Source organism: Lates calcarifer, linkage group LG6 (genome assembly GCF_001640805.2).
Source record: "Lates calcarifer isolate ASB-BC8 linkage group LG6, TLL_Latcal_v3, whole genome shotgun sequence".
Lineage (NCBI taxonomy): Eukaryota > Metazoa > Chordata > Actinopteri > Centropomidae > Lates > Lates calcarifer.
Genome location: NC_066838.1, coordinates 17083197 through 17107676, shown reverse-complemented (window position 1 = coordinate 17107676; position 24480 = coordinate 17083197). Strand labels below are relative to the sequence as shown.

Here is a 24480-nt window from a genome sequence, read left to right as displayed (position 1 = left end):
TCAAAAGAAACAAATCAATTTCTCAAAGTCCAAGCATCCATAATGTTTTGAGATTGTAGTTTAATCTTAATGCACACATTGAGTGGGACTAAGGATTGCATTGAGATTGGATAGGATTAGATGTAATCCTTCATATAATGTCAAAGAGAAGTTGTCAGTAACCACACATCTCACAAAGGAAAGCATGTCATTAGATGAGGGGCCTTAGATTATTTCTAAATCCTTAATTAAAACTTGACTTCTTTCCACCCAGAGGAGAATAATATTGTTGTGCAACTTGAATGTAAATTCACAGACAAAAAAAAGGTGGAAAATCTAGAATCAAATGGGCAACCGTGCATGAAACTGGGACAGACGAGCTCTTTGACAGCACCAACTTTCATCACTGTTAAACTCTCAGGGATTAAAGCAAAATCCACTAGACTAAGAGAGCACTGTATTGTAATGCACCACTCAGTTTAATCACACTGCTACTGGATTTCTATATTTAGCAAAGTTTACAATGTTTTCACAATGGTAAACATGATTTTTAAATTCCCAACCAAAGGTTGTGTAACGTGTGGCTATGTGCCCATGTGATGCAACATCTTGTATCAGCGTCTGTCATGACCTGTTGTTTTTCAGAGGCAGGGTACTAGAGACATTACATGGTGTGATGAGTTGGGGTTAGGTTTTAGGAGATTACCACATGGATAAAAACCAGGTGCTTTGTCAATTTCAGTGTTTTTAAATCCCTCTAATCTGGTTCCGCTCTGTGACACAGCAGCAACACACAGCTGGGTTGGGATTTATTGTTTCTGATATGATTAGCAGATGGGTTAAAATACAGAGGACACGATGTGAGCACTTCATTAAGGGCTTTCTATTTCACAGAGGGTTCACAGGTGACCCCGGTTATGTAAGCACACTGCCGATTTAGGAATCAACCTCAGTGTAGGCAGCATGTCAGTTAGGACGAGTGAAGTCAGTATCGTGACGCCATTTAGTATCGTGCATTTTATTTTAACCTCGTGACAGCAAGTACTTTACCAACGATGGAAGGCCTCGGCTGTGCATTTTGATAAAAATAAGAGGAATAAAAAGCTCCACATAAACGATCATTTGAAACATGAGGAGGTAGTCAACAGACAGGTTTGCTGAAATCAGGAGCATTACAATACTTCCTGTTTTACTCTTTACGTATATGTAAGGGCTGTGACTTTTAAAATTTGTATTAAATTAAATGCTCAAACTGTAATGACCTGTTAATTTACAGCACAACTTCCTTAGAGGGTGTGCTTAAATTTCACCATCAGCTTGACCCATTGCATGCCCTATTGATAGATCAGTAAACTAAGCTGATAAATTGCGATATGGGGGGGGGGCACTAGTGAGCTAATCCGTGCTAATCAGATAATCTTGACACCAGAGCATGCATGGCAGCTAGCAATATGCTATTTAGCTATAGCAATACTCTACATGGGTCACATTTGAATTAGTTCAAAAAAATCACTTGCTAGTTATATGTGTAATACATAATGCTTGTACAACACTTTAAAATTAGAGTTGCATGCAGTTGAGGGTATACCTCCACCTAGGCCAAACAGTCCCACACACATCTGTGTAGCTCATATAACAGAAAAATTGAGGAAGTACCAATTGTACAAATTAACAGATATAAATATTATATATATAAAGATATAAAATATAAAGATATAAATATGTCCATTTTTTTTACATCAAGATCCATACATTAGTTTCTGAGAAACTGACAAAAATGTTTAAGAATCCCCTATCTCACAGCAATAAGGACAGAGGTTTAAAAAATTCCTAGGTCCACTCCTTCAACTGGACATGCACCAAAATTTAATGATATCATCTCTGGCCCATGCCTCATCCCTCCACCAAGTTTGGTGCCAATTGGTTCAGTACTTTTTTTTAACATAATCCTGCTGACAAATAAACAAACAAACAAACCAACAAACATGGGTGAAAACACAACCCCCTTGGCGGAGGTAATAATATCAGAATTTCCAGGCTACACAGACCAGGTCCAATCTCATATGGCTCACTCATTCTGCTTTCTGCAAATTATCCTGAGCCGCTCAAACAAAATACCCAAATGTAAAGGAACTCCATCAGGCTTCAATTAAAGCATGCACTTCCCTTTCCAGATTAATTGTTTTCCCTAGTTCGGCTGAGCTCCCAGGGATTCAAAATCATCTTATTCAAGAATCTAATTACTGTGAAAGGGGAGTTTTACTCTGAGTAGCACAAGTTGAATTGCTTTCGCTCGTGGAGGGCTGCCTTGACTGTCAACAGGGGCTATTATTGAACTGTCAAAACAGTCATCAGGCAGGAGTGGAGGCATCCAGCTGTGGCAGATACATACACATCTTTCAGACGCTGTGACACCCACATACACAAGCTCAGTTGAGGCCCAATGTCACCAAATCAACTAGAACCCTTATTTCATTCTAATTGGACACTTGACTTGGAATATGTGCTCGAGAAACACACACAGCATTCGTTTCAGAACAATCCACTAACCAACTGGCTATTCTATACTGTACATCTTTTTTTCTTTTGCTTCCCAAAAAAGATTAAAATAAATGTGGACTGCTGCACACCAGACAACAGGCTGTTTATCATACCTCTCCGCTGAATATGAACGCAGGCAGAAGCACGTTATGTGCTCTCAAATGAGCTGGATGTCCAAGAGGATTCTGGTCTCAGTCAGATCACTGTAGGGAACATTGCACATGAGCGCCACATTAGTCAAATGTATAGATCTATCACATTTCATTGCAAACAAATAAATATATGTATATGCAGTCATAAACCCTGATCTAAGCCATTAGAGGGAGGAACAGTCTCCAGACTCTCGCTCTCTCTTTGCCTCTCTCTGTCTCTGGGGCCATTTTGTGCTTCAGTAAGTAGAATTTAGCTGGATATTATAGGATTTGACAAGAACAATGACTCAAAGTATTTTAGGTTTTATACTGTTGCTCATGAGCACATTTTTCCAACATCCTCTTGTCTTTTTACTCTTCCTTGGTGTTAAGCTTGTGTCATTTCTTTCATCGGCTTTATTGTGTTATGTTGTAATGTTGCTTCCCTTGTTATTATCTGTCACACTTGTCCACTAAAAAGACAACAATGAACTCTGATGAAATATGGCTTTATTATTTCCATTAAAAAAAGACCTTTACTGTCAGAGACAGTATGGGCACCCTATCTACAATGTCTTATAGTGTCAGTGATACTCAATAATGTACTTTATGGCACTATTTTTCAGCTACACCGGCAACATGGCTCTAGGGATGGCACTGTCGTTCAATACCTCTTTGGTCCAGCCTGAAATATCTTAACAACTCTTCGATGGATTGCTTTGAAATTAGGTACACACACTGATGTTCCCCTCAGGATGAATTGTAATTACTTTGGTGATCCCCTGACTTTTCAACTAGCGCCATCATCAGGTCAAAATTTTGATTTGATTTATTACCAATTACCCTTGAAACTAATGTCACTCCCATCAGTCTCAGCTGCAATTTGTGTTTAGTGCTGATTAGCAAATCTTAGCATGCTAACACACTAAACTGGATGGACATTATACCTGTCTAAGTACAGGCTCACAGAGACACCAGCATGTCTGTAGACTCTGGTTGTAGTATCACTATGTTGGTTGCATTTCTATGGCTGATGTAGCCTCATGAAATGTTACTTGGATTAGGTCCTTCTGTGCAAATAGAGCCACTGTTATGTGTGTCTAACCACACAACAAAGTTTTGCCTCTATAGGAGCTTTATAAAAGCTACATTACTTTTCCCTGGACAAGACTTATTCAGAAGCAACGTTGCTTCATAGCCTGGGAGCTATAAATATAAGGAAAAATAACAGTGGAAATTGGAGGATTTCCATAAACTGAGGTGTTGAGGCACGTAACAAGAGAAGTGATGCTCAGTTACACTCAGAGCAGAGCTACGTTTCATTTTGGCCTAAAGCCCCACATCTTGCAAAGAAACCTCTTCAGGTAACACCTGAACCCAGGGAACTCCACAGCTCACTGATCCCCTTTGAACAACTTTGGAACTGTGCACAAACTTGACCTGTGTTATTACTTCCCCTGTATGCCCTGATCCAATGAAATGTGTTTTTATTTCAACACATGGAATCAGATGACAGGGTCTGTGTGTGGAAAGGGGTTGCTTATAATCAGTGGTGGAAGTAATAGGTTACTTTATATTTTTCACTACATTTCACCATATTTCAGAGAGAAATATTGTACTCTTTATTCCATTACATTTACTTGACAAGTTTAGTCACTAGTAACTTTTCAGATAAAGAATGTGCATACAGAATAACATATGACACAGTGCTTTACTTTTAAACTAAGCAAAAGTTTATACATGATCTATAATCAGCTACACTTTGACAAATGATAGTATTAAGTATCTAACAATGCAATGTAATATTGATGGTGTAACACTCTAAAAGGAGTGTTTCAGCATAATGATTTCTTATACTTCTGCTAATGGAAGTATACATGTATTTTGCAGATTTTGCTCTCATACTTTTACTTCAGAAACATTATAAATGTAGGACCTTTATTTGTAATTGAGTATTTTCAGACCGTAGTATTCCTACCTTTAGTTAGGTAAACGTTCTGAACATACAAGGTAAAATACTACATTGCAAGTAAACGTTTTATCAGCACTTCATCGCTGTAGTCCAATTTTTAACGGAAAACTGAATAATTGTACTTCTTGGGACTCAATATTTAAATGAAATCATCTAAGACGTTTTAACATGTAATGTCTCACTGGAGGAAATACAACTCAGACACAAGGGGAAACAAGCCAAAACAAAGGCAACGTAGTGTTTTATAAACCCATTGGTTGTTTGTTTATTTGTTTTTTTAAGTAGAAAATCTTGAAATGAGAGTTTAAAGTAAATATAGCTCTCAAATCAATACAGCGGAGTAAAACAAATATAATCTCTCTCTAAAATGCGCTGGAGTAGAAATATACAGTGGAATAAAAATAGAAATTCTCGAGAAAAGTAGGTTACAACCCTCCAAACTGTATTCCACAGATCCACAGATAATTAGCACAAACTCTGTGGTTCCCCTCAGCGGTAAACTACCGTGCATCCTCAGTACATTGCTTTCGATTAACGACCACAATTTAGATGTAAACGCTCAAACAAATTTTACCTGCTGCTGACAAACTTAACAGCTAAGCTAGGCTAGCAGGTGAACAGGCGGAGCGTTTATCCGCTAAAGAGCCTGATATGTTTCCCTCAGGATTTAGTGGATAGAACAACACAGAAGCAAAAAGAGAGTGAATATTGGACTTACATCCATCAGAGTTGCTCCGTATTTGCTGGATGTGTAAACAACACCTGTGTGCTAAAAGGTTAGCCTCATCAGCACGTGAGGTGAAAGGTCCTGTGAATCCTGTGAAACCACCTGTGTTTACAGGTGGTTTCCGCTTCAGGTTCATTTAGAGCGACAATTGTGTCTCCTGCCATTTACTTATTTACTTAAGTAAAAGTTGTAAGACCAAACTGTAAAAATACTCCACTACAAATAAAAGCCTGTTGTTCACATAAAGTAAATAAAAATGTACTTGAAGAGTTTTAAGTAAAAAATACTAATGAAGGACTGCAACTATTGTTTTTTTTTTTTTCATTATGAATCTCATTTCATTATGATTTTGTTTTATTAATCAATTATTTGGTACATACAAGCTCAGAAAATAATGGGAACTGCCCATCAGAATGTGACCCCTCAGTCAAAAACCAGCAAATCCTCACAATTAAGATGCTGAAACCATGAAATGTTTGGCATTTTATATGTATGATGACATATCAAAATAGTTGCCAATTAAAATAGTTAACTGACTAATCTACGCTGTTACATACATGCTGTTGAGTACTTCAGTCTCTAACAAATCATCCAATCCAGAAGCTCTTCATATGTTTTGTATGTGAAATCCTGATTTGTAAAGCCACTAAAGATGTCAAATTATTGTTGTGGAGTAGAAGAATAAAATAAAGAGAAAAGAGAACATTGGTGCAGAAGTGCTTTAGATTTAGGTTCATGCCACCACTGCGTTTATTGGATAAAAAGGACCAAACGTTACCTATCAATGATTTTACTCAGTATACAAAGAATATACACAACGTACCTGGATCTTGGCAGGTTTATGTATACTCTGTATGTTTTATATTTTTCTTTGTACTATATTAACGCCTCTGAGGATCCCTCAGAGGATGCAAACAACCAACACACTAATGGAGCTGCCAAGACAGTATTTGTGCTGGGCGGCTTCCAGGAGTAAATGTAACTTTGTAGACTAGGGTGTTGCTGGAACAAAACATTCTTGCTCAGTAAGCCTCTCCCAAACAAATAGGTTTTTTTTTTTTGTGGAGGGTCAATGGGAAAAACACATTTTCACAGTTTCCAAAGTCACCATGGCATAACAGCTGCACAACTGGAATAGGGCTCTGGAGATAAAGCAGTAACCTATTTTCCAAATAAAGGGGAGGAAAGGGCGCCCTCTGGTGTCTCTCTCCATTAAAATCTCCACAGAGTTAATGAAACAATGCAATAAACCCATACAGAGAGAGCATCAACTCTCCTAATGATTCTTTCGATGGTGATACAGTTTGAAGGCCAGTGTCACTCGGCATGGTGCTGCAGTCCCTCCAAACTGCTCTCTACACACAGCTCACACTGCAGGAGAAAATAGATTTAACTGATTTCCACTGCGGCGCCCTGCGCCTTCTGTCATGGTCAGAAAATTATCTTTTCCACGGTTTTTAATGCCTGTTTTTAATATAATATTATTTTTTTAATGAGCACCAAGACACCAGTTTCTCATATAAGTCTAACCTGTTGATTCATGTGAGACAATTTTAAGTTCATTGTTTTATTTCTGGCATATTCCATTTTTCCTATATTACCCCAGTTACAGCTATTTGGGGTGAAGTTATCCACCTTCATACTGGACATATAAATGATAGGCAGCTGAATAAATATTAGAGTTTGAGTGAAAAGGACAGTAAAGACAGCTGTGATTTATAATTTTAATGGTTTGCTTGACACTGTCATCAAACCTGTCACACAAACAAGATTTGAAATGTTTTATTTTAATAGAATTTAGGACAACCAAATATGTAAAATAAAAAAAAAAGAAAACCAACAGCAAAAGTGAAATTTCATTCACTAGGTTTTTTTTTTTTTCCATAAAAAAATATCAGCCTTTCCCCTTGTTCACAAACCGTTTCAAAACCGGGACAAACAGAAATAACATGATTAATTCCGAGAAGCTGGAAGGCCATTAACATTTGTTGGCAAATATAAATATAGTGGTTTGAACAGGGTCTCAAATAGCTCACATGGAAAGAGTGTACATACAGTTTACATGACAGTAGGACACTCGGCACTGCCTGTATCAATTTTTATTAATGTAGAAAACCAGGATCCTTATTTACTGATTTAAATCAATGTGTTTATGACAAGGAAATATATACATTCAGCCAGCTCTAATAGTCTCTGGAGTATGGCGTTTGTGTTGCCCCTTTTATCATGTTGATTGTCTATTCAGGGGCATAATTGTGAGAGTATGTGTAGTCCGAGTAGTAATCCTGTGCCCCTCCCCTGCCTGCTGGGTAACCCCAAGAGCAGGGTCCACCTCCAGTCCCGTCCCCCCGATCGTGTCCTCGTCCTGGCCGAGGCCAAAGTCCTGGAGGGATTCCTCTCCCTCGAAAGTTCCCTAAAGAACCAGGACCCATACCACCCCGCATATGCCCGTGGTCCATATGTCCAGGGATGCCCCCTATACTACCATAGCCCACACCGCACATTGGATGTGGGGGCAGCTTAGGTCTGACTAAAGAGCCCCCCCTGGCGGCCACTGTGGGAATGCCCACAGACGGTCCGAGGTTGTCAGCGCAATTCACCTGAGTCCTGGCCCCCTGACTGCCAGGGGTGCCACCTCCAAGGGTTTCCCCAGTCTTAGGGAGCCCACTGGGGTCCAGTAGGCCAGATGTGACCAAACCCTGGCCACTGCCAGTCTCACAAGTACTGGTCCCTGCAGTGCCCCATAAACCCTCCCCAGGTCCACTGAGTGTTCTGTCATGTTGTGTGGGTGTCCCGCTAGCAGTTTTAGGAATGCCAGCCATGTAACCTGGCTGGGCTGTGTCACTATGGTCTGTGTAAGGAAGAGAGGTGGGGAGCGGAGAGTTCCCGGTAGCCCCGGCTGTGCCAGTGTCTGAGCCATATGTGTGACCCAGCATCATGAGGTGAGGTGGAGGGGGAGGTTTGACCTCCAAGGGGAGGGAAGCCAGATTGGCTAGAGGTCCTGCTGTGGCCATAATAGGGGGAGTTGGGACTGTAACAGAAGCGGTAACTGGGGGGCGATACTCCTGTTCCTGGGTGCTGCTGCAGGGTGAGGCTGGATAAGCCGGGGATGCCGCGTAGCTTGAAGAGCCAGTGTAGGATGACCACGAGGCTGACGGACACAGGAAGCTCTGGTGGGGATTCACAGGAAAACCTCCCGGTGACAAGCTGCCAATGTCCGAAGGACCCATGCCGATCTGGTTGGTGGCTTTGAACTGAGAGATGGCGGTTTTGAGAGCGCTGTAGTCAGACAACGTTGGAGTTGTCTCCGGGGTGGCCTGCTGGTCTGGAAGCGGAGGACGAAACTCCTCCATATCTGGTGGGGGCGGCTGCGGAGGCTTCTGCTTCTCAACTTCATGGTTCTGCTCTGAGGGATCTGCTATAGTGGGTGGCTCACCATCATCAGAGTCTAATGACATGTCCTCCTCTTCCACACACTCATCATTCACTACTGGGAGAGCAGGCAAGGGCAGAGAGGGAGAGAAATGGAAAAGCAGAGAGGAAGATATTATCAGCTGATGCGCTACAGATGCATTAACAGCATCAAATGTATTAAAAAAAACACTGCTGATAGTACAGACATCTTTAAGTGGCGAGATAACTGTATAGAACAGAAGGCAATTTAGCAAAGTAATTACTCTACAACAAAATGACATGAAATCCCAGTGTGTTTCAATGTTTAGTGCTGATCTTGATGCTACCCACCAGTAGAGGGCGGCGTTGGAAGCTCATTCTGATTAATGGAGCCAATCAGACTGTGGAAACCGCTCATAACATCATCAATGCTCGCTATCACTATTCCATTTCTGGAGTACTGTAGGAACATCTCAAATGGCCTCTCTGTAAAAACACATCACAACAATAAATATCTTTATATCATTCTGATCAGTTCATTCAACTAGTTTGCACAGAGGTAAATCACATCTCATACAAACATCTCAACACTGACACCTTAGGATGTTTTTTTTTTTTTTTTTTTGCTGGTGTCAGATGACTGGTGAGTAGATGAAGTTAATGATGAGGATGATTAAAATACCTGTGAGGAAGATAAGGTGCCGTTGTTGCGTGTGCTGAGCTTGGAGTTTGATGAGGCAGTCCAGGTCTGGAGCCTGACGCGACTGGGTGTCACACTCATGATAAGGGAGGAACTCGACTAGGTGCTTCTTCTGATAAGCCGTTAAAAGGTTCAGCAGCCCCATGGCATTGGTGTTTAACCTTTAAGAGAACAGCATCCATATGTTGAGATGTTTCTTCAATACACATAAAGATCATTTTCATGCGCTCACTTCTGTTTTGGGGTGGGCTCCTGTTGAGATACTGACCTCCCCAGCTCTTTAAGCTTCTTCTGGGACTTGCAGTGCACCTTCCACTGCCAGGGGTGTTCAGGGGTGCTCTGCTCCTCCAAGAACTTCAGCAGCCCCTGCAAACGCTCTGGACAAAACAAGCAACACAAGCTCTCAAGCATCGTCCAGGTGATATTTTCCACAAACTTGTAAAGCTTCAACAAAGAAAAGTAAAACTTACCCTGTGTGATGAGGTCAGGGTTCAGGACAAACTCATCAGACACCATGAAGCCCCCGGACACAAAGAGTTCATTATAAGTGTGGTTCTTGACATCGTCCAGAGTGTCCACGCCAGCAAAACTCACTGAAGGCAACTTCTTCAAAGACACCAAAGCTGGGATCTGCAGGGTGAAAAAATGACTTTTTTTTTTTTACAAAGTTTTATCACTTTTTGAATTAAAACATCCCTCATATCAGAAAATAAATTGAATTTTCACACTTTACTATATATCCTAACACAACATGCAAAATTGCTGTCAATTAGAATAAATTAACTCAGCAACCAGACCAAAAAAACAACACCCTGCAGCAGATGTAAGAATTCAATTAAGATGTCATTATTTCTGTTTCATCACTGTCTGGTTCAGCTGGTGCAGAGTCACCTACGTTTGTTGGAGAGACCATGACTGTGATGAAGGAGGGTGACAGGAGGTAATCGTACCTTGTGCACGTGTGCAGCGATGTCCTCGTTCTGAATGATGATGAGGAGCTTATCTAAACTACCGCTGTTTTCCAGAAACGTCTGCGGGCTGCACTCACTGTTGCCAAGACTTTTCAAGTACTCCTTTGTGGCAGATAGGAGAGACGTAATTGTTAGAGACAGACAGATGAACATGTCCTCCTCTCTTACACAAATAAAAGTGCTGACTGACTGACAGATACGGAAAGCACTGAGCACTGAGACATGGAACGCATAGTGACAAAGAGGAGGTGGTGTAGACTTTCACATTTCCCGCTGTTCTGATCTGTATGTTCACTTGTGTGTGCCTGTGCAATGCACTACTGTGTGAAAGCTCTTTGGCTCCAATAGAAAAAAGAAACAAAAAATGTAATCCAGAAAAATAAAGAATAGATAGAAAATGAATGCAGACACATAAAATGAGCTGTAAAAACACTTTGAAGTAGTGTCCAAACAATTTGATCCACAGAAAATTATTACAGTTTTGATGATCTAATAGTAGTTAAGTTTCTCTAGTGAGAGGATTTTTATCTTATATAAATGTTAACACACTCTCTGAGTTTTGGCTTTTGAGTGGGTAAAACAAGGTATTTAAAGACATCCATTAGGTATCAGAGAACTTTAAAGGGACATTTTTGCCATTTCTGACACTTAATAGACTAAATAATTGATTATAACAAGAATAACTAGATTGGTAATCTACTATCAAGGCCACAATGGTGTATTGCATTGTACCTTTATTTCCTTGCAGACAGTGCTCTCTTCCCCCTCATCTCCAGAGTAGATGTAGAATTTCACTGTATTCTTGGTGACGTCCTTAAAGATCTCCACCAAACTGCTGAAAACCTCAGGCTTCAGCTGACCAATGAGGCTGCCAGCAAGCAGGCCAGACCCACTGCCAGATGCAGAGCCTGGGTTTTGGGAGTTGAGCTCTGGAGAGCCTGCTGTGACTTGAGAGGGAGAATAGATATCTCCCCCCAACTCTGTTGATGCACCTTCCGTTTTAACCTTTGCGGATGCAGTTTCTTTGACAGAGCCCGTTTTGACAGTCTGAGAGGAGGCGGTACTCTTTGACAAGGCGGGCTCTGTTTTAGTTTTAGAAGTCTGGATGGGGGCAGGGGGTGGGGTTGTAAGATTAGACGTTGTCACTGGGGGAGGTGGAGAAGCACCCTTGGAGGGAGCAGGTGGGGCTGGGATCAACTTGTCCATCTTCTCACACAGTGCTTTGACATGCCCCTGAATGGGGACAGGAGAAACGTAAGGTACAACAAAGTCTGAGAAGCAGCTATTGGGCAGCCAGCAGTGGCGTGGAGGCAACCGCGGTGGTAGCTGCGAGGTATAGCAGATGTGGTGAGTCTGCATGATGTTTTTAATGTCAGAGGAGAGGCTGTGAATTTCCTGGCTGAGTATAGTGTCCAGGCTGATGGAAGGCCTGAAGGGAACCTCCTCTGCCACTGGTAATGTGGGTGGTGTGACCCCCTTTTTTACTTCCACGACTGCAGGCGTCTTTGGCTCCGGGTGCTGTGATGCTGCCACTGTCACAGCCTCCGGCTCGGGCTCGGGCTTCAGCTCGGACTTCGGCTCGGGCTTCGGCTCAGGCTTAGGCTCAGGAAAAGATTGCGCTTTGTCTAAATAAAAGCAGACGGGAAACATGTCATAGTGGTGTCATGTGAACCATATCTAAATATGCCTGCAAGGAAGAGGCCTGTGTGAACAGACTGCTTTGAGGTACCTTCATTGACGGGGACAACCCAGGCTGGGTTATCTGAGGTGTGAGCTTGCTCTGGTGGGGAGCCCGCGCTGAATGGACTACCAGGGCTACAGTCCATGTCCTCCTGAACAGAGAAAATGCTAGTAGTTATTTTTAGGTCCATGAACACATTTAATGCGTGCCAAAATATTCCAAAATGCCAACCCTTGAAACAGCTGTTTACATCTCACCTCTGTGTAGTTTGTTTGCGACGCTGGCTCATTGTGTTTCCTATGATCTGGGTCAGGCAGGGAGGGCTCCCCCCTGCCTGAACCCGTCGACGGTTCGCCGTGGTTTGACTGGACAGACATTGAACCCTGAGCCACGGCTTTGTTGAGAGTGGCTAGGAGGATCTTGAGGAGGCGCTGGGTCTCGGTGACCGCTGAGGTGTTGGTGTTGCCACGGGACCTCAGATCAGTGTCATAGATGCCCATGCTTTCCATTACTGCTGTCAGATTGTCACTGTGTCCAGCTTCATCAACCATCTCATCTGCTTGGTTACCTAGCAGGACACACACACTTAATTTGATGCATTCAGCTCTTAAAAGCTAAAGCTAAGATTCTACGTATCATACAGTATGGAGAGAGATATGTATTATTGCAAATATGACAACATTTCAAAATACTGTGAAAGGTCCAGACTGAAACTACCTTAATTGCAGATAGTTTTTTTAAGGTTCTAGTGAACTGCACTGGTACACAGGAATATGAACAGTTACCTGGATTAGTGATAAAGATGCAAGTATTTTGACATAAAATTATTAAAAACCGTTAACAATCATACAGCGAGTTAATTTTGGTGTAAACCAGTGCACTAGGTTTGTTAATATCGTGCCAATGGGCAGCAGTGTTTTTTTAATTTGCAACTAAATCACTGAGCACTACAGTAATCAGACAACTAATGTAATATTCATTCCGTCAGAGAAACAGAATTTTCAAGGCAGTGGAAACTCACAAAAAAACAAAAATGAAATTACACTATTTATAATCAAGCTACACAGACAGCTGCAGCCCTCCTCACCTCGACTAGGTTCCCCATTGCTCAGCGGATCTGTGCGTTGGTGTTTGTTCATGCCTCCCTTCTCGTCTCCCTCAAACTTCCTTTTTAGACTGTTGGCATCCCAGGCCCCATCCTCTCCCCGTTCCTTCCCAGGGTCCTTTATTAGTGCTTTCTTGTGGAGCTGAATTAGCTTTAGCAGTTCTTTCATCTTGTCTTTATCGTACTCATTCTGGGACAGCCGTAACCTCTGGGGCTGAGGCTGAGGCTCAATGTGAGACTTGTGCTGCGACTGGGCTCCGTTTGAATGCGCCAACCCTTGTCTCCGTCTGCTGCTGTCTTGGGGCGGTTTCTCCTGGGGTAACCTCTCTGAGGGTCTCTCCGCCCTGTCTGAGCCCCTGTCCGAGCCGCCCCAGTCAGAAACGGGGCTGTATTCCACTGGGGCTGGGGCAGGTGTGGGTACGGGCGTGGGGTTCCGTATTCTTTCAATGATGTCCTTTGCCTTGTTTAAGGGTAACATGTAGTTGGCAGGGTTGTGGATGTAAGAACGCAGCACAGCATCCATGTTAAATTTGGGTCTGGGGACTGGGAGTGGGTTGGTCCGTTCATCCACATTATATTTGTAGTCCGGTAGGATGAATGGTCGTACCGTGCCTGCGTCCATACGCGTTAGATAATCCGCGGCCTGCCGCTCCACCCCAGTGCTGAGATCCTTGCCTGGGTTGGGGCGCAGCTTGAACAGGGCGTAATGCAGAGCAGGGACGAAGGGCTCCATGGAGGACAGGATAGCGGGCTGAGGCTCCACCGTGAGTGGCTCAGGCTCAAACAGTCTGGATGCTGAAATGCAGTACAGATGTCGGTATCAAGATGTCTATCAGCACAATAAGTAGTGAGTGTTTAAAGAATGGTGCTTCATTAAAGTATAAAAAGGGTCATAGTTATGACATGGAAGCACCTCTGTTTTTGATTTTTTTTAAAAGGGGGAAGCTGGGGTTTCAATAAGGAAATGTAATGAGGATATTTCTCATATTCAAACAGTTTTCTAGGTTTCATGCAAATGCTGGCAGTGAAGCGTGGTCAGAAAAAGGATGGACAGATAGTGAATAACACTTACAATACTTAACAACCATCCTTGACTCCTGAAAGATGAATAATGCTTGCAGGTTCTTCTCAGCCCGCCCCCGCCGCTCTAGAAAACAAACAGCAACTTTTTTTAAAGCTGAACCCTCACCGGAGGCAACAAGTAGGTGTTCGATTGAACACAGCAGAGAATTATGAGAGGAAAGTAAAGGAAAAAGCTTTTTAGTACCTTTGGACTCAACCATCTGAGCTGAGGACAGCAGGAAGAGAAAGCCCCTGTCAAAAAGGGACTTAACCAGCACCTGAATAACGAGAGCAGACACTTGAGTCAGAAACACTGGAATGTATTATTATCAGAACATGTGAGCAATCAAAATATCAGTGTGCTGACAGACAGATTTTCACTTGCATCTTGTGTACACATGTACTACACTGCCAGGTTCATTTTATTTGTTTATAGCTGCTGCTTATGTAGCACGAAACAATGTGACAGTTTGACAGGTATATCCCCTACAACATTTTCTTGCTAATGACACAAAATGGTGCAAGAGTGTGTTAACAAACTTTTATTCTTGACCGTATCTCAGAGCTTTCTCAGATTTTCCAACAAGTATCCAAACAAAAGCTTTCTGCATTAATACATCCTCAAATTTTAAATTCAATTCAGCACCAAGTTTATTTTGTTGACAAATTGCGATTCAGTGAGCTGGTTCTGTATCCTTTTAGGAACATCATGCACGAGAACCTGGTAGGTAACAGCTTCAGGGTGACTCACCATCCTGTCTCTCTCCAGTTTGTTGACCAGCGCTGCCAGACTGCCACTGGTCGGTTTGCCTTTTCCATCCACCACCTCAAACAGGCTGCAGGACATCCCACACTTCATCACTGGGGACAGAAAACAGAAAACTGGAATACAAAGCAGGCCTATGTTTATCTTCTCTATGCTCAGTTTTATCCGAGATAATGCAAACACTTTGTTCATAACATCAATGGGCTCCTCTCTACCATATTTATCATGAGATATACACGTGTGGTCTGGACTGACCTTCCCGTGATGCACTGTAGGTGTCCCAAGAGAAGAGCACAGAAGGAATCTTTCGCTTCACCTGCTCTAGCTGCATGCCCCGATTCACCTCCAGCTTCTCAGGCCTGCAGGGGAGCACAAGGACATTTATCAGAGAGCAACTCATAACACATGCTAGAAAAAAATAAAAACATTGCCTGTATATTGCTCATGTAAACCGTAATCTCCTCCTCTAAACTACAAGGTATGTGTAATGTTTAAAGTTCAGCATTTAAAAGCCTTTTGTGGCAAAAGGTGTCTTTAATGATTAACAGAGGGAATTCCAAGAGCAGTGTGGGTGTTTTCTACAGGTACACACAATTGTTGTGAGAGACTAAAGGTTTACTTACAGTTTGAAAGGAAGGTAGGGGCGTGAGGAGGATCGTAAACATACTGGGAATAACTCCTGGCCCTTGTTCACTAAAGGACCACTCCACACAGTGTAGCAGTTCTTCCCTGCAACAACATCAAAAGCACACGTCAAAGGTCAAAGAAAGCATGGCTCATAATTTTTGGTAACTGCTGGTTTGTCACCTGAAAGGGCAATTTTTGACATATACTCATATTTTTGGCACTTGCTGTTGCATCTATTTTGGATAATTTGGGGTAGCACTCTTCCTCACCTGATTATCTGTGAGTGCGCTAATCAAAGTAATACTGCACTACTGATTAGAATGGGAGCAGTATGATTAGCCAGAGCAGCATGTTCTTTCCTCCCCTTTTTGCTGAATTAGATCAATTTTTACAACTTCAACAATCTACTGCCATTACTACCAACTTGTTAACCTACTCTTGACCCACATCACACTTTTCATTCAGTTTGCTTTTGCACATAACGATTAATCTACTTTTTATCTACTATGCATGTTTCTATTTTTGCACTTTTCTCCATACTGTAATTCTACCTTGCACAATACTTTCGACTTTTTGCACATTTGTACATTTTTCTGTTCACTTACTGTGTATTTATTATTATATTTGTTTTATTGTAGTTGTTGTAGCTGGGTGTTTTCCACTCCTCGTGTGAAATGGCCTTTATACATATCCCAGTTTACACAGTCATGACACTAATTTAAGACAACACAGAGACTTATTAGTTTTTAAAGATATTTATCAAATATGTCAGATTAAACATGTTTTACCTCTGCTTCCTTCAGAGGAAATAGTGTTAAACCTGTTGAGGAGAGAGACAAAAAAATCAGTTTATAAAACAAAGAACAGCTCTTGCCAACCTCCTCAATGTGCTGGGTTTCACCATTTCCTGCAGGAATTCATACCTGTGTGCAGTCATAGGAGCTGCAGCAGCCTCTTTGCCTTTGTACTGAAAGGAGATCACAGCGTAGGGGCACACGTGCCTGGGCCGTGCCTTGATTTCATCAAATGCAAACTCGAAAAAATATTGCTGGAAGACAACGAGAGACACAGGTTGAAACACAGAAATTAAAAACATTTCTTTTGTAAAATAAACACAATACATAAATGAAATAGAGACAGTGTTTACCTGTGTGAGCTCAAAAGCCCTGTAAGACAGCAAAGACGTAACCCTATTGGCACTTTTGGACAAGTGAGAGTCAAACTTGGGTGTGGGCTCCATTGCATTCTTAGGCATGTTCTCGTGGATGTGCTTTATTCGGCCCTGAGAGACAAAACACACGACCTGGCTTTAAGTCTCACAAGAATTAGAAACCTGTCAGTGCTACATTATGAAAATAGAATGGTAGCCATACCCTCATAACTTTAAAAATGATCATGTCTCCAGACGAGCCCACTTCAAAAGGATTGATTTGTAACAAATCAGAATATTTGGAGAGATAAACACCTACAATGACAAAACAACTGAATTAGAGGAAAAGCACCATGATTGCACTTTTAGGTCACATTCACACTTGTTAATGATTTTTTTGAGAAACAATCCAGATATATTCCTATGTTTATTTCTTGAGTGGGCACTCAGTTATGGGGAAAAAAAAACAAACATTTCACTCATATTGTTTCATATGTCAGAGCCGTTCCCTGCTAATGAAAAGCCACTGTTGCACTGGCTTCAGTTGGAATTTCACCTGGTTAAAATAGTAATCAAGCATCTGATGTTACATTTGAAAATGAATTCCATCAGAAAAAGAGGAAACTGATCAGGGTGGTAATACTCAAAGCATTATCATGAGAGCAGGAATAAAAAAAACATCCTTCCATCTTCTTCTATTTAAAGTCTATTTTTAAGCCAATAGCAACATGCAAGAGACCAGCTTACCCACTGAAGGATTTCCTAGTGTATTAATCCTAGAGTGTCCAACAGACAGACCCTTCTCACAGATCCACTGGAGCTAGACACACAAGAGAACCAACAAAGCTCAGAATCATGTTTGAGGAAAAACATTATGCTTTATAACTTGTCCATCATCTTTTAAATGTGTGAGTAAGGCTTTGCAGAAAGGCCAACCTTGGATTTGTCTGGATAAAGGAAGCAGTAAGACTCAGTCAGTTCTTGTTCGGTCCGCCCCTCCTGCTTCATCTCTCTCCGCTTCTCGATGAACTGACACACAAAGGGAATAGAAAGCAAATGAGATACAGCCGTCTGAACCTCACAAAGCCTTACATACATGCCTCTGGTCGAATGTAAAACGTGGATCACATGCTGAAAACATTTAATTACAGCCTGCCCTCAGCATGTGGTCTTCTCTCGTCCCATGAGCTACAACAGCATTTGCGGAATTTCAACACCGCTGACTTGTTAAAACATCTTAGCTGTGAAAGCGGCTAATTGTGATTTTGCTATATTTGGTTTCAACCTACAAAAAGGCTGACTAAATGAAAAGGGAACGACTGAAACACTCATGCCGACATTGGCGGGTGCAGGAAGACAATTACCAACCTCCTTCTCCAGCAGTTCATTGTGAATGAGCCTGGCTTTGCAGTAGGAGAACGTTCCTCGTGACGATGAGTCTAGGTAAAACGAGGAGACAATCTTCACAAGGTCCTCAAACTCCCGGCTGTCAGGGGGCAGAAACTGGTACAAGCCTGCACACACAGGGGCAAGTCAGTGGATTAGAATATATCATCTGAAGCATAGTCCTGTGTGCATGGGCAAAGTTAACTTGCAGGAGATGGCCACATGAGACTGATTGTCAAACTCTTTCCTCATTTATAAGGTAATCCAGTATGATGACATCAAGTCTAAAATATACAGTATTTTCCTACACAGAAAGGGGATGCACATGTTGGGAGTTTTTCTCAATATTTGAGTCACATGTTCTTATATAAAAGACATCAGGTAGAGGAGGAAGTGATGTGAATTGAGTGCTTGCAGGCAAGAATACACTGTGTGTTTACAGCTCAGTGGAATTGCAATGAACCAGCAGCATCCTATGCCCAACTTATTTCTCATCTGCTGGAGCCAACTCATCACAACACACTACCGAAATGTTCTTTTGGAAAGACAGAATTGTTAGGGTTGGACAAAGGCTGATCCATTACTGCTGCAAAGGTGAGCGAACGTTGCATTTGCTCTTATTTCCATAAGGTTTATCATGTCAATCAAAACAGATGCAAAGAAGTGAAACCACCACAACAGGCTACGTGGACGGAGCATCAGCAGCCTAAAGCTGTGGGGCAACACACAGTAAGCATCCCTCATGTGAGGCTTAAGGATGAAGACTGGAGACGGGCCAGTGGGGTGCACATGCAGCCAAGTCTCTCTACATTTCATACATTGCATGGTGGGAATGCTGACCACATACTGCACAGCTGCTTATGAGGCTCAGAATGATATGTCCACCCACTTCATTTCAACTCTGCACATACAGACACATAACTGATGTTTCACAGCAAGGCTTGTGACAAGCACTGTTCATCTGGCACTTCCACCTTTCTGAGAGATGGGGGCCAGTGCAGAAGGCTGCACAGGGCAATGCTCTGTGGGGTACTGAGGTGAGGGGCTCTGTAATACCAGTGACATCCAGCTGGGACAAGGGGTCCTACTTAGATTGCATTAAAAATGTCATGGCACAGTGGAAACGTTTTATACAGACGGGTGGGGTGGAGAAAACCATGCCCTTCACTGAGGTCAATGGGACACCCACATGTTGTCAGGTGATGGCTGCAACGCACTCATGACTCCAGCAGCACTATTCAACCAGACTGTGGTCCCATGAACAGGTGACGACACCAAACAAGGTGGGTTTCCAAACAGGCAATCCTCAAAGTGCCGTTTTTCGGGCGCCTTCACAGCAACGTAGCTGCCTGCTGCTCACTGGTAACTTGGATACCTGAGCCCGGCTACCAAAGCTCTGTCTGCTAAAACAACTCACGCTACATCGATCAGGACTACTCGTGTGCTTAAGCCGTGTGACGTTCATCTCAGTTACACCCAAAATACTGGTGAATATTTTGCAAAAGTCTATTAAACTATGAAAACCAGCCAGCTAGCTAGCAGGCTAGCAACATGCAGCAGCAGAATTATGAAAGACAGTACAGGCTCTGTTCAAAATAGCAGCGATATGGCACCACCTTTCCGTTCTCTTATCTTCCTCGGAATTTGAAAATTTCTCCGTGGCAGCTCCTCGCTCGGTCTCTGGCCCGGTAAGGGAGAACTGCTAAAGCTCCGGGCGTCCGACTGCGCGCTCCTCCGCCGCTCAGGGGCTTCATGTTCGGGCATTACACTGTCTCCACATCCAGCCTGATCGCCATTTTGGTTGGCTGTGGCCGAGGTGGCGGCTGAATTCTTCTGGGGTTCGCCACCGTCGGGGTGGAGTTCGCCCGTCTCGATACATTCTGAGTCCTTTTTCCCCACCGCGCTGGGGTTCAGGGCCATTTTCGGGCACCGTGCACGTATTACGGGCAATGTGGCTCTAACGATTACGGCGCCGCTTCACACACACACACTCTCCTCCTCACCCAGCCTCCGCCATTGTGAAAATGACGTATACGTTCTTCTCCACCACTGCAAAACGCTGCCGTCACTATGTTTACATACGAGAGAATCCGCGCAACCCAGCGGCGGATACAGGTACTGCAAGAACTGATGTAGTGATGGGATGTGAGTGGAGTAGTAGTGAAAGTGAAAACAGTGCTCTAATTTAACAACACACAATGTGAATAAGATGTAGGATGCATCCAGCAGTGTACTATCTTGGTATGGAAGCCCTGGTTGTGCATAATTACACAAATAGCAAGTAGCAGACAAGTTAGTTAGTTAAAATGTAAAACCATGTGGGATGATACAAATGCCACTCTTGTAATACTTCATAATACCACCAGGTGGAGACAAAGAGGCAGAGGTTTTTTTTTGTTTGTTTGTTTTGTTTTTGGTTTTTTGCAGTTTTAAATGTTTTTGTGATTATGTTGTACAAGTTTTGATTGGATAAAGGTTTTATGCTTTCATGTATTTTTCATGATATAAATAAATTGATCAAATATTGTTTTGCAGTTTTCTGTATTTGCCTTTTGAAATTGAATTATTACAATAAGAGCAAGTGTAAAATTATATGAATAATAATACAGCAGTATTTGTATTTTTTCCAGAATGTTTCTTTAGGACCCATTTAACCAGAGAGTCACTATAACAGAGTACATTTTTATGGAGCCATTTACATGGAGCTGTTTAAAGAACTCAAAACAGTTATGTACAAATAATACTGCATGGCATAAAGTGCATGAAACATACATAAACACACAAACAACTCTCTTTATTCCTCTATCTGTGACAGCTGTAAATGTGTTTTCACACTGGGTTAACCATGCTGCCCCTGCTGTAAACGTCAAACTCCTTGTAGCGTAGGTAATCTTTCAGCCTGGGAGGAAGAGGAAGGAAGCTGATGAAAACTGGGGCTCTCAAGCGCAGGCGACTGAGATGCTCCCTTATCCGCAACCGACACAAGTGCTTCAGACTCCGTGCATTTCCTGAGTGCAAATAAGGTCAGTGAAGTCAGTGAATACACACAAAATCTTCAATACACTTTTGCTGACACGTCAAAAATAAACAGACGATCAATCGTGACAGTTCTTACTTTGAATATGGCAGATCTCTGGCCACTGTTTCTGCTCCTCCAAGATGTCCTTAAGTTTGGTGCAGAAGGAGACGTGGTCGGTGTAGTCGAGCATGATGCGCACAACCTGACCACACAAGTGCTTAAGCCAGGACACGGTTATCACCTCACAGAACTAAAAGACACAAACAAAGACACATGTGGCAGTCAAAAAGAAACCTTGACAGAAAGTGTTACTCTATTGGTCCCCCTTTTTCAATTTCTCTCTCAGACAAGCTTTGTCTCACCACCATGTCTTTGATGACTGAGGTCGTCCAAGGACCATAGTCATGGGAACAGTCACCGTACGGACAGTCAAAGCAACGTTTAACATCATACCCATGGTTTAGAATCATTCTCAGCATGACCTCGTCTTTCAAGGCATACTGCAGAGCTGAGGGGAAGTGGGTGGTGTTGACACGGGAGTAGTAGTTTACATTTGCCCCAAACTTCAGCAGTGTGTTGATCAGTTCATAGTTGCCCTGTCTGAGAGCCACCTGCAAACAGTTTATTGGATCCTGATTCACCATCGCCCCAGCTTCTAACAGCAAGCGGGTGCACTGAAGATCATTGTTGGATACAGCGAAAAAGAGGGCAGACCTGCGCTCATCGTCATAGTTGCGGCGCACCCTCGGGTGCAGCATGAAGTTTGGATCATAGCCAGCTTTGAGCAGCATCTCCACACATTGAGCATGTCCCCCTGCAGCTGCAGAATGAAGAGGACTCATCCCACTTTCCTTTACAGCGTTCATTTTAGTCACTGGGATGAGGTGCTCCAGTGCCCTGTCAAAGAGGAGTCCTTGTTTAATAACATGACAGTGGTTCAAACCCCATTTGAAAAGTGTGTGAAAGTTAGTTGTAACATAGATACTCCTCACAGTCTGTGTCCGTGGTACGCCACACGGTGAATTGGCAGGTGCCCACTGTAAAGAGGTAGGTTGGGATCTGCTCCGTGGTCCAGCAGTAAGGAGATTATGTCCGGGTTTCCCGATGCTGCTGCATCAAACAAAATAGTACCCGACTCTGATTCACACCAGACATGGGCTCCTACAAAATGAACACAGATAGCATATGAGTATAATTTCCAGGCCTGGGAAAGTCAATAGAAATATAAGTCCATTATAGGACTAAAACATTTATCCACACAGTCCTGTATGCCAGTTGTCTTTTTTAAAAAAAATCTTTTTATCCTGTACTATTGCACCACATACTGTCAGAGCAACTCAGTGAATGAACTAATGGAAAACAGATCCATAGCAGAGATTAAATACATATACCTTTCTGTAACAGGACCTCCACCACATTCAAATGTCCATTCTGTGCAGCCAGGGCCAGTGGAGTTTTATTTTTGATGTCACATGCATTTGGGTTGGCACCAGACTCTAGGAGCAGATACACAAAGTTCTCCAAGCCTAAGAAGGCGCATTCATGTAGAGCTGTCCTGTTCAGTGGTCCTGTTTGATCGACCATTGCATTGTAGCGAAGCAGTAGTGTGGCCAGGTCATACTGGTCATTCAGAATGGCTAAGAAATACAGAGTAAGAGGGAGGGGAAAAAAAGAGCAAATATGTTTAGATTTCTGTAAAACAAGGTGCATTTTGCATTCACATGAATTTAATGTCAGATACCTGCCACTAATGGAGAATCCTGCTCATCGTTCTGGAGATCTGGGCTACAACCATTCTGTAACAGGAATGTAGCATTCTCTCTGAGTCCATGGACCACAGCTAGAAACAGTGGAGTCTCACCCTTGAGAGTGCGACACTGGGCTGCACCTGGGGGTGATGCTGGAACCCAAACACCAAACAACTAATCAACATACAGAATTTAAAAACAAGAGTCTGTATGATGAAATATTACAATCATATAACTTTACTACCTGAGAATATAATCTCCAGTATCCTTTTATCCTGCTGCACGGCAGCCTCATGCAGAGGAATCCACCCTCGATCATCAACTCTGGACAGAGTCTCTGGTTGCACTGCCAGTCTGTCCAGTGCGTTCTCATCACCTGTACATGAAGACAGGATATCATATCAGAACTTCTGTAAAGATTAACGACTATCTGAATCAGCTTTGTCAGATTTAAAAACAACATCTTACCCTCCGTGACTGCTTTGAAAATCTCATCAGGATCTTCACTGGGTTTCAGATCACTATCAAAGGACATGGCACAGAACAGGAATTCAAACAATGAACAAGAGATTCATAATGTACAGAGAGACATTTAATACACAGCCCTGAAAGGCTAACCTTGGATTCAGTCCTTTGAGTTTTCTATATTGAATCAGACTTTGTTCAATTATATATTGCGTTGCCTCATCTTCATCCAAGTCGTCGTCCTCCGATTGATAAAAGTCATCTTCTGTCTCTGTGTTCATCTGAAAGGGTGAATACACATGTAGTTTGCCCGGGGGAGACACAGCCATATGGTAAACAAGACCATTAAACTGGGTACCTGAGAACTCACACACCACTTACAACCCTGAATACCAACAGGGGAAAGTGAACTGTAGCACAGTGCAGCTAAGCAGGAAATAGTCGCAGGCAATTGTTGAATTAATGTCAAAATGAGTTTAGTTTCATTAAATATAATGATTCCAATGAGCAGTCCTATTAAGTTATAGATCTCCTGCGGAGTGTTTGCAGTATTTCTCTTTCAGCATGGCCAAAACAAAAGTATGGAGATTCCTGCTGCACGGCTTATAAGTGACTGATCATTTCTCACGCCCTGCTTAAGCAGGAATCTTAAGGTAGCAGAAGAAATGCCATAAAGACAAGAGACACAACATTTGAACAGTATTATAAGTGCTATCAAATAACCTGGAAATTCAACATGACATGGGAATTCAACAGCTACAAATCAAGTTCAGCAGGTTAATCTCTCTACCACAACAGCAATGGCCTTCAAGCTCCAGACTAATCAGTCTAGTTTTCCTCTAAATGCATTATTTATTCATTATCTGGTGTTTACCTTCAGTCAAATGGCAGTGCTCCCTCAGTAGTTTTTACAACAGTACAGCCAGTGGGCTTCTCAGTATCCACACATGCTGAAGCTATTTATATCTCTTCCACTATAAATACCAGATCACGGGGTCTTTGCTGACAGCACCTAGCTTTGACCTACTGAACACTGCAACAACTACCACAATTCAGC

At 42.5% G+C, this 24480-nt stretch overlaps 3 protein-coding genes across 4 annotated transcripts in view; all 3 read right to left on the bottom strand.

Annotated features, from left to right (window-relative positions):
• LOC108889527 (metabotropic glutamate receptor 7) overlaps positions 1-5469 on the bottom strand; it is a 96724-nt gene extending 91255 nt beyond the window's left edge. Inside the window, exons 1-2 of the mRNA XM_051071290.1 lie at positions 5342-5469; positions 2634-2723 (exon numbers count right to left, since the gene is read on the bottom strand). The gene's annotated coding sequence lies outside the window, so the exon portion shown is untranslated. The remainder of the gene's footprint in view (positions 1-2633; positions 2724-5341) is intronic.
• Positions 5470-7060: 1591 nt separating this feature from the next.
• On the bottom strand, positions 7061-20231 carry tasorb (transcription activation suppressor b). 2 transcript variants are annotated; one of them, XM_018686028.2, is made up of 23 exons: positions 19808-20231; positions 18174-18319; positions 17742-17834; positions 17553-17625; positions 17029-17120; positions 16803-16937; positions 16579-16703; positions 16444-16475; positions 15652-15757; positions 15284-15387; positions 15014-15123; positions 14468-14540; positions 14273-14347; positions 13183-13995; positions 12353-12663; positions 12144-12246; positions 11147-12039; positions 10394-10516; positions 9914-10073; positions 9712-9820; positions 9426-9604; positions 9095-9229; positions 7061-8840 (listed from the first exon to the last, which is right to left on the bottom strand). In XM_018686028.2, the coding sequence occupies exons 1-23, from the start codon at positions 20109-20111 to the stop codon at positions 7588-7590; spliced, it is 5547 nt and encodes a 1848-aa protein (XP_018541544.1). In that variant the 5' UTR covers positions 20112-20231; the 3' UTR covers positions 7061-7587. The 2 variants fall into 2 exon arrangements, with proteins under 2 accessions (XP_018541544.1, XP_018541545.1); XM_018686029.2 differs by having other exon boundaries at positions 7061-8837.
• Positions 20232-20859: 628 nt separating this feature from the next.
• Positions 20860-24381, bottom strand: asb14b (ankyrin repeat and SOCS box containing 14b). Its single transcript, XM_018686030.2, has 10 exons — positions 24298-24381; positions 23577-23704; positions 23427-23479; positions 23203-23334; positions 22952-23110; positions 22602-22847; positions 22203-22371; positions 21573-22107; positions 21307-21460; positions 20860-21199 (listed from the first exon to the last, which is right to left on the bottom strand). Exons 2-10 carry the CDS (start codon positions 23702-23704, stop codon positions 21021-21023), a joined length of 1755 nt encoding a protein of 584 aa, XP_018541546.1. The 5' UTR covers positions 24298-24381; the 3' UTR covers positions 20860-21020.
• Between the last annotated feature and the right edge of the window lie 99 nt (positions 24382-24480).

Excerpts from the sequence above, each read along its gene's own strand:
- tasorb (XM_018686028.2), bottom strand. The coding sequence starts at position 20,111 with ATGGCCCTGAACCCCAGCGCGGTGGGGAAAAAGGACTCAGAATGTATC. Across the intron at positions 12,247-12,352 it reads CGCAAACAAACTACACAGAG|GAGGACATGGACTGTAGCCC; the intron begins GTGAGATGTAAA and ends TTCTCTGTTCAG. Across the intron at positions 10,074-10,393 it reads TCGCTGCACACGTGCACAAG|ATCCCAGCTTTGGTGTCTTT; the intron begins GTACGATTACCT and ends TTCACCCTGCAG.
- asb14b (XM_018686030.2), bottom strand. The coding sequence starts at position 23,704 with ATGAACACAGAGACAGAAGATGACTTTTATCAATCGGAGGACGACGAC. Across the intron at positions 22,372-22,601 it reads GGAGGTCCTGTTACAGAAAG|GAGCCCATGTCTGGTGTGAA; the intron begins GTATATGTATTT and ends TTCATTTTGTAG. Across the intron at positions 22,108-22,202 it reads GCGTACCACGGACACAGACT|GGCACTGGAGCACCTCATCC; the intron begins GTGAGGAGTATC and ends CCTCTTTGACAG.